This window comes from Myripristis murdjan, chromosome 10 (genome assembly GCF_902150065.1).
Source record: "Myripristis murdjan chromosome 10, fMyrMur1.1, whole genome shotgun sequence".
NCBI lineage: Eukaryota > Metazoa > Chordata > Actinopteri > Holocentriformes > Holocentridae > Myripristis > Myripristis murdjan.
This window is the reverse complement of record NC_043989.1, coordinates 20,475,710-20,491,273: the sequence shown is the minus strand read 5'-3', so window position 1 is coordinate 20,491,273 and position 15,564 is coordinate 20,475,710. Positions and strand designations below refer to the sequence as shown.

The window sequence follows — 15,564 nt, the reverse complement described above, 5'->3', positions numbered from 1 at the left end:
CTCTCTCTCTCTCTCGCTTGTTGTGGCGTTCCCCTCCTCCGCACCCGTCTCTGCTGGAGTTAGCTAGGAATTTGGGAAGCCCTGTCTGTCGTGACAGCCCGGACAATTGTTCTCATAAACTTTTCTGATTCCCGGTTGTGCCCGGAGGACGGAGGGACTGTTTCTCTTGTCTTTTCGATGCATGGGAGTGTCCTGGGAGCGGCGAAGGGAGAAGGTAGGTGCTGTGTGTCTGCCGCTGCCGCCTGGCTGTCCGTTGGTCCGTCCGGGCTTTCAGTTGAGCTCCGGCCCGACTACCGCATTGACACCGACCGGAGTGAGGGGGAGAGGGTGTGTAGGCCTCGGTGAGTTCGCAGCCTGCTAAGCTGGAGGTTAGTTTAATGGGCCGTAGGTTAGTGTGGCTCCGCTGGTATCAGCCGATTATTTCTGACTGCATTAGGCCACTTACGGCCAACAGAGCCGTGGCCGTGGCGTGTCATAGACCGGTGAGCGCAATGACTTCATGCCTCTGTGTGTGTGTGTGTGTGTGTGTGTGTGTGTGTGTGTGTGTGTGTGTGTGTGTGTGTGTGTGTGTGTGTGTGTATCAGTGGAGGAATACTGTACGTGACGTAGAAATCTGAAAATCAGCTTGGCTTTTATCTTGGCTTGTTTTTTAAACCCACATTTTTCTGTTAATGTACAGTGCATACTTAGCCTACTAAGTTACACTGCATATTTGGGCTAATGAATGACATGTCGGCTGAACTGTCTCAGTATTTCGGCCCATCATTAACATCATCATGTCTAAAAGACGCAGGCCTTCGCGTGATACGAGCCGATGCTATATTTATTCTCAACTTTGCTTTTTTACGTGGCATTTCAGGTGTAACTACCTGCCAACACGTCAGGACCTCAAACACATCTGCCTGTCTGATCATTGAAGTGGTCCAGGCATATAGAATTGGCATGGGTTGTGTTAGCCAACACCACACGCTGGCATCATACCATGCACTTAAGTAGGTGTCGTCTGTGTGTTTAGTTTAGGAAAAGACATCTTCCACCATGTTTCGACACAGCACGTGTCAATAGCAACACATGTTGCTTTGGCATCTGTTGCTATTAACACATCTTTAACACATTTCCTCCTTGTAGAGAGAGCAGCGTTAGCCTTAGCAGACAGCTGATGCACACACTTGAACAGCAGCAGCCTGAATGTGGGTTTAACCGCCCCTGTGTGGTTTTGTAACTCTGCTACATCAGGCTGAGATGCTGACTCTTAATGCCAGCCTAATCTGATATCATAGCCAGCTCACCCTCTCCCAGCCCGCTCTGAGAGCCATAGCCACGTCAGACCTCCAGACTGGACTGAACTGCACAGGAGGTTTTTACTTAATTTGGACCAAAGGCCAGTCTCAGGATGCTCAAAAATTAAGCACATCACTTGCATAAAATTCCCCTTGAAAACTGTCAAACCCATATCCTTTCATAACTATGTATCAAGGAAAAGAATACAGTTTACCTTCTTTCACCCATCTTTTCACATACAATATATTTTTTCATCCTCTCATATTCCACTCAGTGTTTTATAGTGCGCTTGTAATAATTATCACCTTTTCAAATGCACACATCTCACATTGTCCTATGTCTTCGGAAGTTCTGCTGCTGGTTGTGCACATTGTGTTATTGCCAGAATCCATACATTTCACATTTTCATTCATACATTACATTCATGCACCAGTTAATATGTAGCAGTTGTTTTATATATTTTCTTTGATGTGTCCTCATACCTGCAACAGCACTATTTCTCTCAGGGGTCATTAAAGCTTCATCCAGTCTAACCAAACCCATTGTGTTGAATTTGAATAAATTCCCTACATCTCACAGGTTACAGCTATAATCTAAGAGTATGTGTGTTTGTGTTTGTGTGTGTGTGTGTGTGGTTGAACTTACCTGGGATTGCTTGTCACTAGACATCAGTTGTCCCCTCGCCTGTAACCAGAGCCATGCTGAGTCAGCTGTACACTTAGCTTAGGTCTTCCTGCTGTGGCAGTAAGTGAAGGATTGTACATATGCTGTGCCTGCAGCTGTAATTGTTTTCAGTTGTGATTAATGATCCCTTCATGGTGTTCTCTATATTCCAATGTGTGCTGTGCCAGTACAGCAGATGTTTGAGTTTGAAACAAACGGGACAAAAAAAGAACAAAATGCCACTCTATCCTGTTGCAGTTTCCATACTGAAAGATGCAACATGTTTTTCTGAGAATGGCCTCTCAGATTATTTGTGAAACAAGGTACATTTGTGCTGTGTTGAATCTAGAGATGTCACAAGAGTCAACAATCAGGTGCCAAGTCCATATCAAAATTTTGAAAATGATATCCTACCAGTGCTTGTGTTTTTAGTATCAGTAGTATCAACACAACTTGATCCCTTACTCTATAACTCAGTGTTCTTATTCAAATCTTGCAGTCATGCATACAACAGTGTAAATCAATATGAGAGCACATACCATTATGCTTATTGTCAGACATTACATACAGTTCCTCTAATTTGAAATCAGTATTTTGTTGGGCTGATTCATTTTTCACCTGAAGGAACAGGCTGATAACCTCGCACAGCCAGCTGATCCTGAGAGTTCATTTTCACTCACAAAACCATGTGGCCACACAACAACTGAAGTGTCATTGGAAGCCACGAAATGGCTGGACCAATCAACTATCAATGTGGCTCAGGTGATGATGGCATTGAGAAGCTACAGTGCACTGAGCTGGAAAACAGAAACAACAGTGTAGGTTTTCCTTACAAAAGCAGCATGAATCATGTACTAACATGCCAACAAGGAACAATATGCCTAAAAAAATGCTTGCTCCATTTCATCATCACAGTTGCTGCTGGTTGTTTAGTTCTGGCGCTCTCATACTACGTCATATGGTTGGTTGGTTTGATTGGACAGTCAGCAAATGAAGGACATACGGTTGGTCCACTCACCTGCTACATATTTTAGTGAACCCCTGTCGCTGCCACTCCTTTTCCAAATGGTTTAATCCAACAGTGCTGAGACTCTGGCTGCCTTCCTCTCCACAGTATTCCTAAAAAGGATTCCTTACTCCTGATCAGGGAATGCTGATTAAGAGAACTTCAGCCAACAAAATCCTTTCATTCAAAAAATGCCCTGCAATGCCATCAAGGCAAACATAAATAAAGTTTACTACTGCTGCTGCTGTGGTAATATTAAATAATATTGAAATAAACTGTGATCTTAATAATGTAGAACTGATCATTTTGAACTATATATAACTTGTGTATATTTGGGGAAAAAAGAAATCAATTTATGTATTATTCATGTGTAAATGTTATTAGGTAACTGTAACACTTAAATATTTGCTGTATGAGTGATAGCTACAACAACAAGACTTACACACCCATATAAGCGCCATCCGCACATCCGACTTCTGTCAGCTGAGATTACGCATTTTGTATGATTGGTAAACCTGCTTGTCAGCTTCCAGTGATGCGATGAAGTGTTGCTCAGTTCTTCCCTATGCAGTTTGCAGTTGGGATTTCACCTTTTGCCATGGCTTTGAATAAAGTGTATCGAGAATTGTTGGTATCACTGGTCACTGGTATCGGTGTAAACTACCAACATGCCAGTATCATGGCATCCCCAGTTGAATCCATAGCTGTAACTACATTGCCTTTCAGAGAAAATTACCTCATATGCCAGGCATTGGCTCCACATCACCCCATACTCTCATCATTAATACATTTATTTATGCTCTGAAAAAGAATTAAGCTCTGCCCATGCAAAAATATCTTTCTTAGTAACATTCATTGTTACAGTAGAGATGTTGGCTGGAGGGGCAAGTGATGGGAGGACTGCAGGGAAGAAGGGAGAAAGCCAGAGAGGGTAGGGGAGTGAGAGGATGATGGGAGCATACAAGAACGACGCAGGCAGACGAAGCCAAAGGGAAATGGAAAGCGAGAGAGAGAGAGAGAGAGAAAGAGAGCCATGACAAAAAAGTAAATGTCTAGGCAGCTCTCCCTTTGGGTGTAGGGAGGGAGCCAGCTGGACTCTCACATGAGAATGGAGAGGGAGGAGAGGGAGAGGAAGCCAGGGAGGCAGAGGGGGAAAGTAGATAGAGAGATGAAAGGATTCATTTTTCATCTGAGTAATGGTGTGGCTGAAGACCCACACCTCCAACATCTGAAGGCGCATTTTCTTTCAGTGTGCCTGTTTCTGTGTCTGTGTGTGTTTAGTTTGTTTGCACAGCGATAAAACAGAAGTTAAGTGACAAAAATAGAATGATAAAACAACAGAGAAGACAAGAAAAACGATGGGTGCAGGAGAGAAACCCAAGGGGCTTATCAACAAAAAATTTGAAACAAAAATCAATATGACAAGCTAAAACGAAGTGTAATTCGATAGCACCATCCAAATAGCAGCAAAACACACAGCCTAATGGGAAATGCTGCAACGAGAGGCACTAAAAGACAAGGTAAACAAATCAAAATAGTCCTGATGAAGAAAATGAAATCAGAGGGGAAGTGAAAGTGTGCTAGTGAGTGGGAGGGTTTGAGTATGTGAGTGTGTGTTTAAAGAGGAAAAAGATAGAAGGAGGAAGAGCAAGAAGAGTATGTGGAGGAGGGGTCCAGGTTTTTTAATTTGTCTGTTTTACTTATTTAACCAGGTTGGTCTCAGCGAAATCAGTATATATCCATGAGAGCAGCAGCACATTTCAATACAAGCAGTGCAATAATAATACCTTCCTTAAATTTTCACCTCTATGTACAGTCTGTTGCAGAGGGTACAGAGCTCATGAATGCTTTGTTAATAATAGGGAGGCTTGTCCATCATGGCCTTAAAAATAAATGGATGGACATACATGGCCAGTCAGCCCTGCAGTACAATGTGCATTCATGATTGAGACCTCTATAGACGGTGACAAATGTCAGTGCTTGATGATTAACTCTATCTGACATGCGCAGGCACTGAGAAGATTTGTTTATACTCTACTGATCTCACTAGTCAAGTAAAACAGAACCACAACCAGTCACTTCTAGACTCAAAAGGAAACTGCCAATTCCCTCTAAAACTGAACCTTAATGTTTTTTTTTGTTTTGTTTGTTTGTTTGTTTGTTTACATTGTTTTCAACATGTGGCTCTAAATGAATTTTGACTGTTTCCTCTTAGCATTAGAAAAAGGCATTAATACAGTTTGGCAGTTTTGTTTCCTTCTCGGTACTGAAATGATTACTTAATTAGCCAGTCAAAACAAAATTAATCGATTCTAATTTTGATAATCCATTAATTGTTTTTTGGTCATCTGTCATGTAAAAACACAAAACATTTGCTAGTTACAGCTTCACAAATGCTAAGGCCTGCTTGCTTGTCTCTGTTCATATGATTACTTTTTTTGGCTGCTGCCAGACCTTGGAAGCAATTTGAAAACATGCCTTTGGGTTATTTGGGATGAACATTTTCAAGATATACCGATTAATTGAAAAAATAACCTGTATATGAAGTGACAACTATAACAATTATTAGTTGCAGTGCAGTTTCTTGTTGCATTTGCACCCCTTCTGCTTTAAATGAGTTGCAAGCGCTGCAAGTACATGTATGTATGCGTACACGTGACTAGTATGTGTATGCATGTAGCCTAGATGTGTATGTGCATATATCTTTTTTTTATTCACACATTTGTTAAGTCCTGTTGATCTTTCTTAAATCACCCAAACCATGAGTACTTCTGTTTTTGTCAAAGTCTTGAATCTTGAATATTGAAGTCTTTACCTCTTAGTCCAGGCTGCAGTTCTTTTTAATGCTGTCACAGTGCCATGGCCAAGATGGAGCGGCTTTACAATTCAGGAAGCTTGGGGTGCTTTCTAGCCTTGTTTGATCATAGCGGCCTCAACCCTGCTGCTTCTTTCTTCCTCGCTCTTTCTCTCTACAAGCATGAAAATGAGTGACTGCTTGTGCCCCCCTCGCCTGTCAAACAGAAAGGCTGAAATATCAGGCTCCATTTAACCTGTGGCTGTTTTGTCAAGGAATAGCAAACAGCCGTGACTGTCCGCTGTTGCATAGCTACACACTGCTGTGTCCTCGCCCACACACACACACACACACACACAGAAACACACTAACCGTCCCTCTGGCCAAGAATAACACTCCTCCTCCTCCTTCTAAAACATCAGCGCAAACACTGCTATATCTCTGTAGACACACAGAAATGCATCACGTGGCTGCACACAAATACACACAGGCATGGACATCCATCAGCGTATAATAACCACTAGCTTAGTCCTTGTTGATGGCTGCACACACTTGTGGTGAAAATGCATGTAGAGCAGAGAAGAGTGAACATGCCTGAGCCTAATGCTGCATGTGCATGAATGCCACTAGGTGTGTTTGTAAAATGTATGTGTTTATCGTACATGAGTATGTGGTCACATGCCGCAGTTAGAGGTATGTTTAGACAGCAGGGAGAGCCTCAGGATCTCAAAGCTGTCAGCCTCTCTCTGTCTGTGTTCTCCTCTACGCACACGCAACACACATACCGCAGAACATTTGCAGCAGTGACCTCAGATCCAACCCACTCTTACTTTAATCTGATGAACAAACTGGCCTGTGAAGCGGCGCTGGATGTGTTTTGGAACGATAGCTTGGTTGGCTGTGGTCTGGGCTGAAAATGAAGTGAGTAATGCCAGGGCCTCACAGATGGTAACCATATTAGGCCCTGTCATTCACCGTGGATCAATTTGGTGATTCAGTGGATTGACAAGAGTGCTCCAAGTTCTTCTAACACTGTAATAAGCTTATCACCGTGATGTAGGCCTTTTGATGTGCAGTGACTTGTTTATCATTCTGCCTGGCCTTTTGAAGATAGGAAACTCTACAACTGCACTGCCTGGTGTGAAGACACTCATGGTGTTTTTGGTGCTTTTCTGTGTTGTTGTTGGCCCCCCTGCAGACAGTGCTGGTGGTCCTGACTGTTCAGCAGGATGAGTGAGGCGGAGGGCCAGTTCTACAGCGTTCAGGTGGGAGACTCCACCTTCACCGTACTCAAACGCTACCAGCAGCTCCGCGCCATCGGCTCCGGGGCCCAAGGCATTGTCTGGTGAGGCCACCATGCAGTGACCAACCAAAACAGGCCTGAGACATGCAGAGCCAGTATGGTCTTTGCTATCAGTTTGAATCCTTATGTTTTTGTCCCCCTCTTTGTGTCCATCACCAGCCCAGTGTCAGAGCATGCACACAGACTTTGTGTGTTAAAACCTATTTTATTGTCTCAAACTATTGAGCAACTACTGCTCCACCCTGTGAACAAGGGAGTGTGCAACAATGCTCTGCTTCCAGTGTCTAAAGTGAAGATAAAGTAACTTATCCTTTTTAAAACCTGAATGCATAGGTAGCTCACCTTTTGCTAGTCAAGTTTATTATGTGTCAAGCATCAGCTTTATTCATATCATTTTTGTTTTCCTTGCTAACCACTGTTGCTGTTTGTACCCAGCTCTGCTCTAGATTCAGTCCTTGGTATACCGGTGGCGGTGAAAAAGCTGTGTCGGCCCTTCCAGAATCAGACCCACGCAAAGCGCGCCTACAGGGAGCTGGTGCTGCTCAAATGTGTCAATCACAAAAATGTAAGACAAAAAAAAATACAAGCTCTTTCTCCTACCTCATGGGTGATATCTGTTTAATGCAGATATTTTAGTGTGACATAATAATGCAGCTATGGCTGTCTTACTAACCGTATTAGATTGCTGCAGGACAGTGAAAATTAGTGGCAGTCAAACCAAATGACATGCAGAGTTACATCATCTGCCAAGACAGCACAGAGTTAAAAATAGAAATAATACACAAGCTTGAGAAAAAGGAAAGGTCAGCTCACTGGATTTCAAATATAATTTCTTGCTCAGAGTGAGAGAATCCAGACAAACCCGCTTACTGCTCTCCCTTCACTTGGCTCAGTCTCCACTGTGCAGTGGATGTAGATGGGAGACTAACATAGTGGACTAATGGCCTGTCTCTCTGCTTGCAGATTATCCGTCTGATCAATGTGTTCACGCCTCAGAAGTCCCTGGAGGAATTCCAGGATCTGTGAGTAGCAGCGGAGTGTTTTTGGCTTTAACTATCTACTCTGCACTGTCATTTCCTGCAGATTTCAGATATTTTAGCTGAAGCTTTTCCTTATTTCTGCTTGTGTCCTCTGACTGTATTTTTGCCCCGTTATTGATCCCTTCCTTACCCTTACCACCCCTTCCTCCTCTCCCAGGTATCTGGTGATGGAGCTGATGGATGCCAGCCTGTGCCAGGTGATCCACATGGACCTGGACCATGAGAGGATGTCCTACCTGCTCTACCAGATCCTCTGTGGCATCAGACACCTGCACTCCGCTGGCATCATCCACCGGGTGAGATGGCAGGGCTGTGGGCAGAGGAGTGGAGAGGACGGGAACAAAGGGGATTAATAAGACAGCAAGGATATTTTCACACACTGTCTTAAGTCATTTAATTAACCATCAGTCGCAAAATCTTATATTTAAGCAAATGGAGCAAAAAAAACTGTCAGTGTGGTAAGATACTCTAATTTGACTTGCTCCCAGTGTATTTCAAGATGGTTCAGGAGGTTTTAATAAATTGTTTTTTATACTACTGAAGTGATCTACTAAATATTCCAGAAACAAGTATGAACTAGTGCACCAGTTTTCTCCAGAATACCTAGGGGTTCATTGTAATATCCCGCCACTCACAATTGAAAATACCGCTTGTGGGGAAATATATTTCTATGTCTATATTTCTATAAATTATATTGCTTCTCCCACAGGACCTGAAGCCCAGTAACATTGTTGTGAAGTCAGACTGCACTCTCAAGATCTTGGACTTTGGCTTGGCTCGGACAGCCTGCACTAACTTCATGATGACCCCCTACGTGGTGACCAGATATTACCGCGCCCCAGAGGTCATTCTGGGCATGAAGTACAAGGAGAATGGTAAGGAGGAGAACCAAGCAGCACTGATGTGAACCATTGCAAAGCCATGTTAATCATGAGTTAGTGGAAAACAGTTTTGAAACATATTTAAACAAATGTCCTTTGGAGGTGTCACGTTCTTTCCAAGCAAGCTGTTTATGTTAATGATCCATTGGTTTTGTTGATCATAGTTTTTGTTTTTTCCCTGGTCAAATTCTAAATTGATAAAGTCTGTGTAATGTAATTTCTATCTTCACTGCTAGTCTCTAATTGTTCAGTGATCAAATACCACCACCAAGTGAAAACAGCCACATAGCTTGGCCCCTCTTCAAGCACAAGCCGGATATGAATTTTGGCTTAAAATTGTATTTTCTGAGTAATGTTTTTTTGCCTGAAAGCAAGGCAGAGACATATTGCCAAATTTGAGCAGACCTTGGCTTGACATTGTCTCCAACAGCTGCACAAAGATGCAACAAAGGATAATATTAAACATGTGGATTAGAAAATTTCGGAAATTACACTTATTTTTGCTGTTGGTTAACATTAGCTGGAGGGCTAACTACTGGATACAATAACAATCCAAAGATAAAACATCCAGATATACTTGCTCCCCAGGCTTGCAGATTGCTGCATCATTTGCAGAAGACTGTGTTTCTGAATGCAGAAATCTGTGCTGGTTACTTCTTTCACTCACCACTTCTCAGCAATCCCTGCTGATATTAACTAGTTCTGTTATGCTTAACAAAAACAGAAAAAATGCACATTTAATGTTTAGGGGATCTATTTGAGCTGTGGTTCATTGGCGTTATTGATAATTGATGACAAACGGATGTTCTTGCTGCCTTAGTGGACCTGTGGTCGGTTGGCTGCATAATGGCTGAAATGATCTCTCACAAAATCCTCTTCCCTGGAAAGGACTGTATCCTTCCCTGTTTATGTGCTTGGTGTTAATAATCGGGTTCTCAGTGTTGGGACAAGGGACCCACAAGAGACCTAAAACAGGTTCCACATCATCCTCCTTAAATGAGGAATAGTTTAACATTTTTTTTCCTTTCCACTCATAACTCACTGCCACGAGCAAACTTAATGCAAGTCTACAACGAATCCTGTTTGATAAGACACATCCTCTTACTGAAGTCAGTGTGATTAAAAAATGTGATAGTGGTTACTGTTTATCTGGCAAGTTTTTATACAGTGACCTGGGCTACAGAAAAAAATCTTAGGAATTAGGAAGTCTAACTAACACGTAATAGCAGGCACAATGACAAGTGTAAACACTGAACAGGTTTAGTTTATGATTTATGTATTGCCTGTGTGAACTAGAGCTTAAGTGCCCTGAAGCAAGGCCTTATCAGAGCACAAAGAGCTTTTAAGTCCAATGATACTGAAATAGAGGGAAAAGGGAGGAGTTTAAGCCTATTTGTCAGAAATACACACTCTAAAGCAAACAGTTGACTCAGAGAGAGAGCCATACCTCATCAGACTTTGCCAAGCTCCCATACACACACACACACACGAGCACACGGAAAGCAAGAGAGGCGGCGCAACAGCTGTGTAAACTGATAAGCAGAGCTGCAGAGCCGAGGAGAAGCGCCTGGAAGGCTGCGTCTGGTTCCCAACCCAGAGAGAGAAAAGAAAGCCAGGCTGAAGATGAATATGGCGAGAACATCAGGCCACAGCACGACTAGAGGATGAACAGAAATAAAAAAGCACCTCCATTTCAGAATTTGTCATTCATGCATCATAAATGTTCAGTTGTGTGACTTGCATGTCATTTTACTCTACATTTTTTTGTGAATTGTATTATATGGTTGATGTCGTGATTATTTTTATTGATTGTGATATGTATGTGTGTGCTTGTGTGTGTGTGTATTTGTGGTTGTGTTTGTGTTCTTTGTTCCCAGTGGACATCTGGTCAGTGGGGTGTATCATGGGAGAGATGGTGAAGGGCAGCGTCATCTTCCAGGGCACCGACCGTATCCTTCACCGCTCTCTCTGTCTCCCCCTTTTCCTCACTTCTTTCACTCTCCATCAACTCTCCATCTTTCCCCCTTCTTTTTCTGTCACCTTTATTTGCCTTTCGCATATCTCAATTGTCCGGACTATTTTCTTGTCCTATTTTTTCCCCAGGTCTTGGTACTCCATCCCGTCTTTCTTATCTTGTCTGCCTAGTCATTTTCCGATTGTCCCCTTCAACATGATTTTGTTGAATAGGACCATTCGGGTGTTTCAGCAGAACCCGATGTGTACAGAAGGCTGCTGTCTTCCCTCCTCAGTGATAATCAATGGAGTTGTTGGAATTCAGATGTCCATCTGGCCCCTTAATTGATAGAGGGAATCAACTTGAAGCGGCTCAAATCATTTGCATTTATATTGGTTATTTCTCTGTTTCTAATGGTTTCAGATGCCTCTCCACCCACCACCTCCTCTCCATAGTAATGTCTATTTCCAGCAGACTAAGGTGTTTTTGTCAGGGTGTAGTGTTCCTTAGTTTAATGGAGTAGAATCGTTTTTTGGGGTCAGGAAAGGCTTTAGCTGCAGTTATAATGGTCAGCAGTGTTCTTGAATGTCCAAATCTTTGTTTTTTTTGCTTTTTATCTAACACTGGGTATACACTGGATTTACAGCCCATGTATAACAGAATTAGAGGGGGTATATTCGTTTAGTCACACAGGTGATATGTCATTCGATTCCACGCCCTTGCTTTAAACGCATCACTCTCATTTGCCTGAATACATCCCCATGTTGAAGCAGATTTTTTCCATAACAAGTGCATGTCCAGACATCGACCAGTGGAACAAGGTGATCGAAGTTCTGGGCACGCCGAGTCTGGAGTTTATGAACCGCCTGATGGAGACAGTGAGGAACTATGTGATGAACAAACCGCAGTATCCCGGGGTGAACTTCGCTGATCTCTTCCCCGACTGGGCCTTCCCTTCTGACTCAGAACATGACAAGCTAAAGAGTAAGAAACCCACATGTCTCATTACATGCAATTTTGCACTCCCAGATAAACAGTAGAGTTAGTATAGTATGGTTACATTTGATTAATTTGACTGATGCACCTTGCAGTACCATTTCACAGAAATTTTAGGTTATCAAATTAGTTGAAGGCTTCACCCAGAATATTGCCATGATGTACAGACTGTGGCTAAGTGTGTTTTTTTTCCTGCATTATAATATGTCATTTTCTAACAAAATAAGCTGCTTGAAGGGCTTTTATTTGGGACTTATACATCTTGTCTAGAGTATTTCTTGAAGGGCCACAGACGTTGTTCAGTTCTTCCCTAATATGTGGCATTTAGAGCTGGAGAACAAGAGAGCAAATACTGGCATCTTGAGAGATGTTATCACTGCAAGAGGAAGTCATCAGTTCTCATGAAGACTGCCTAAATGAAGTGATGTCATAGTCGTGTTGCCATAGTAACAGTGCCCTTCCTCCGTTGCCATAACAGCGGGTCAAGCACGGGACCTGCTGTCCAAAATGCTGGTCATCGACCCTGAGAGCCGCATTTCCGTGGAGGAGGCCCTCAATCACCCCTACATCCATGTGTGGTACGACCCTGCTGAGGCAGACGCGGTGAGCAGGCTTGCGACAGTTCAGGGGTGTAACTCTTATCAGTGCCACGCTCATGTCTTACTTTGCTGTGATTCATTTCTCTTTGTTTCCCCAGCCTCCTCCCCAGATCTCAGATAAGCAGCTGGAGGAGAGAGAGCACAGCATCGAGCAGTGGAAAGGTAGGACGTACTGCCCTCTAGGGAAATCCATCAGTAGTACATGCTCAGCTCAGGTGTCCTTTTGCATTGCAAATATGACGACAGAGGAAGTTTGTGATAATGACACTGATCACTTTCTTTTCCTCCACAGAGCTCATTTATGAAGAGGTTATTGACTGGGAGGAGAGGAACAAGAATGGGTTGATGAAAGAAGATTGCTCAGGTACATTTGCAAAGCATTCTTTCAGTTTCTGCCATACATCATATACCAACCTGCTTTAAGGATCTTGGAAAAAAAAAAAAAAAAAGAAAGAAGTATAAGCTTGTGATACATTGGTATGGGCAGCTGCGATAAGCCTTTGCAATCGACAAGCACTTAAACTTTCTCTCTCCACCGTGTGCATGTCCTGTGTCAGATGTGGTGTCCGGCTCGGCCTCCCAGTCCTCGTCAGCCAACGACATCTCGTCCATGTCCACGGAGCAGACCTTGGCCTCGGACACAGACAGCAGCAGCATCGACACACTGACGGGACCGCTGGACGAGAGCCAGTGAACACAGTCCACAGCATGGCCACATGTCTCTGCCTGTCTGTCTGCCTCACTGTCCCCCTCCTCTTCTCCCATACATCATATCCAAATATCAATCAGCCGTCACCTTTCTCTCTCTCTTCCCCCTGTTTTCTCCCTTCTTACCCATTGTCCTTTCTGTCCTAAATATTTTTCTTTCCTCTCATCAGCCTCAATGGATAGTTCTATTTTTCTATTTTGATTTGTGCGTGATCTGATGGGTCTTACTGAACCCATCGATTTCACCCATAAACTTTGTTTTGGACTGCTGCCTAGAGGTCAACGTTATGCTATCTGTTGGTCAAAGGTTTATCATTCAAAATTCTTTGTGGGTATTTTCAGACTTGATCATGTCTACTTTGATGTATGCATCCACGTTGATTTTCAGATGACCCGGAAGAGGTTGGGTGATTGTTGTTTGTTCTTTATGCCTGTATCTTAAAAAAAAAGTTTTATTTTTTTTTAGTGAATATTGAGTTGAGACCTCAAGAGGTTCTTGTCATCAAATTTGAGCAGAGAAGCACTGAACATAGACCACAGCTGCCGGCTGCTCTCCTGCATGTTATGTCGAAGTGAACAAAAGCTTACAATCAGTTGATCGAACCAACCGTTTGATGATCAAACACTAATCCGTTGTTTTGGTCGATCTTTTAGCTAGCTAGCAGTATTGCGAAATCCCGAGTGGTGCTTTCCCACGTTTTTTTTTTCCTTTCTTTCTTTTTAATTAATTGGCTTGAGTGATGTGAATTTGAGCTTTTACTCCCGACAGCAAGGGGAAGCTGTGGTTGCAGTGTTACAGTTTTATTTCCTGATATAATGTACTGTATGTAAAGGTGTCATGATCTGATACTCATTGTGTATGTAGACCCTTTTATTGAAAATAGATAAAAGTGTATTTGTTTTGTTTAGAAATTCAGTGTACATGTTGAACTATATCTTGCAATCACCCCATTTGACATAAGGTACTGACTATCAGTGTGTATATCAAAAGAACAACATAATCCTGTAAATTTGGGAGAGAGAAAAAAAGATCCATGTAATCGTATTTATTTTTGTGTTCTTGCAAAGTGTTGCACACAATTGATGACATTGGGGCCCATGGAAATCAAGTTTCTTGTCAAAGCATTTCATAGACAACCCAGTACGTGGGCTGTTTCGAATCTAAACCATTCCATTAGTACTGGAAAAATAATGAAACAAATCATGAATCACACATCATGTAGAACACATCTAAAGGCATCTGAAAACACAAATAATCATGTTTAACTTGCATGGTGGCATAAATGATGCCCATAGGACAGTTCTTGTTATAAAGAGAGCTCCATTCAGGTCAGTTCTTTTACTTACAGTACCTTGGTCTTCTTGGCTCTAAAAGCCTATCTGAGAGATGCTGTATTTTTTTTTTCTCTTGTAAGCCTGTATGTATGTATAATTGTTATCAGTGTGTACTGTGCAGCACTCTCCATCTTTTCTTTTTTGAATTGTCCTTGAAGACAGCACTCATCCCGTCTGCAAAGGCAAAGTCTGTGGAGGACGTTGGCCCAGCAATACAAAGCAGAGAGTTGTCTCGGTGTAGAAATGTGGACGTGACTGTAGAGTCCCGAGTGGAAACCTGGACCCTGCAGCTCTAGATCGGAACTTAAGGTTGATCCTCGGAAATGGACTGTGGAGCTGCTCATTGTGGACTGATTGCATAGTGTGATGGACATGCAGAAATACAACACTATGGAGTCAACGAGGACTTAAGCACCATATCGTACACTGTTTTCCTTTCAAAAAAAATCATGACCTTATTCATCCAATCATGCCTTAAATGACCAGGGGAGTGGCCAACTCACTCCCTGCCTCCTATTGGATAAGGACTGAGCATTGCCATGTTCAGAATATCTTGTACGTTTACCGTGTTTGGAAAAAAAAAAAGTTTCATTGTATACACTGTACATCTCACATTTTTGTTGTTTGTTTGTTTGTTTTTTTCTTTTATTTTGTTATTTTCAAAGATGTCCTATGTGATTGCAATGACCACAATACTACCACTTGGCCGTCATCTTCGCCCTTCCTCAAATAAAATGGACATCCTCAAGGATGGGTTTTATCTTCCATGAATGCTTTGTATGTTTCTGATTTTAGCAATAGTTACATATTACCCAACACCTCCCCCAACAGGATAGAAAATGTTGATTCAGAGCAGGTATACACAAACTCCCTATCTAATATCCAAGTAATCTCCAAGTTTTAGAGATTTTAGACAGTCCTGTGCCTTCTTTATGCTGCACTTGCACACACTGTTCACATCCTCACTCATCACACACATCTGTTCTCTCAGAAGCTCCTGACAA

At 42.5% G+C, this 15,564-nt stretch overlaps 1 protein-coding gene across 1 annotated transcript; it reads left to right on the top strand.

The window, feature by feature from the left end:
- Positions 1-2: 2 nt before the first annotated feature.
- On the top strand, positions 3-15,331 carry mapk9 (mitogen-activated protein kinase 9). Its single transcript, XM_030061858.1, has 12 exons — positions 3-214; positions 6,943-7,089; positions 7,483-7,612; positions 8,011-8,069; positions 8,245-8,383; positions 8,797-8,962; positions 10,846-10,917; positions 11,724-11,906; positions 12,397-12,521; positions 12,616-12,679; positions 12,810-12,881; positions 13,075-15,331. Exons 2-12 carry the CDS (start codon positions 6,974-6,976, stop codon positions 13,209-13,211), a joined length of 1,263 nt encoding a protein of 420 aa, XP_029917718.1. The 5' UTR covers positions 3-214; positions 6,943-6,973; the 3' UTR covers positions 13,212-15,331.
- The last annotated feature ends 233 nt before the right edge of the window (positions 15,332-15,564 follow it).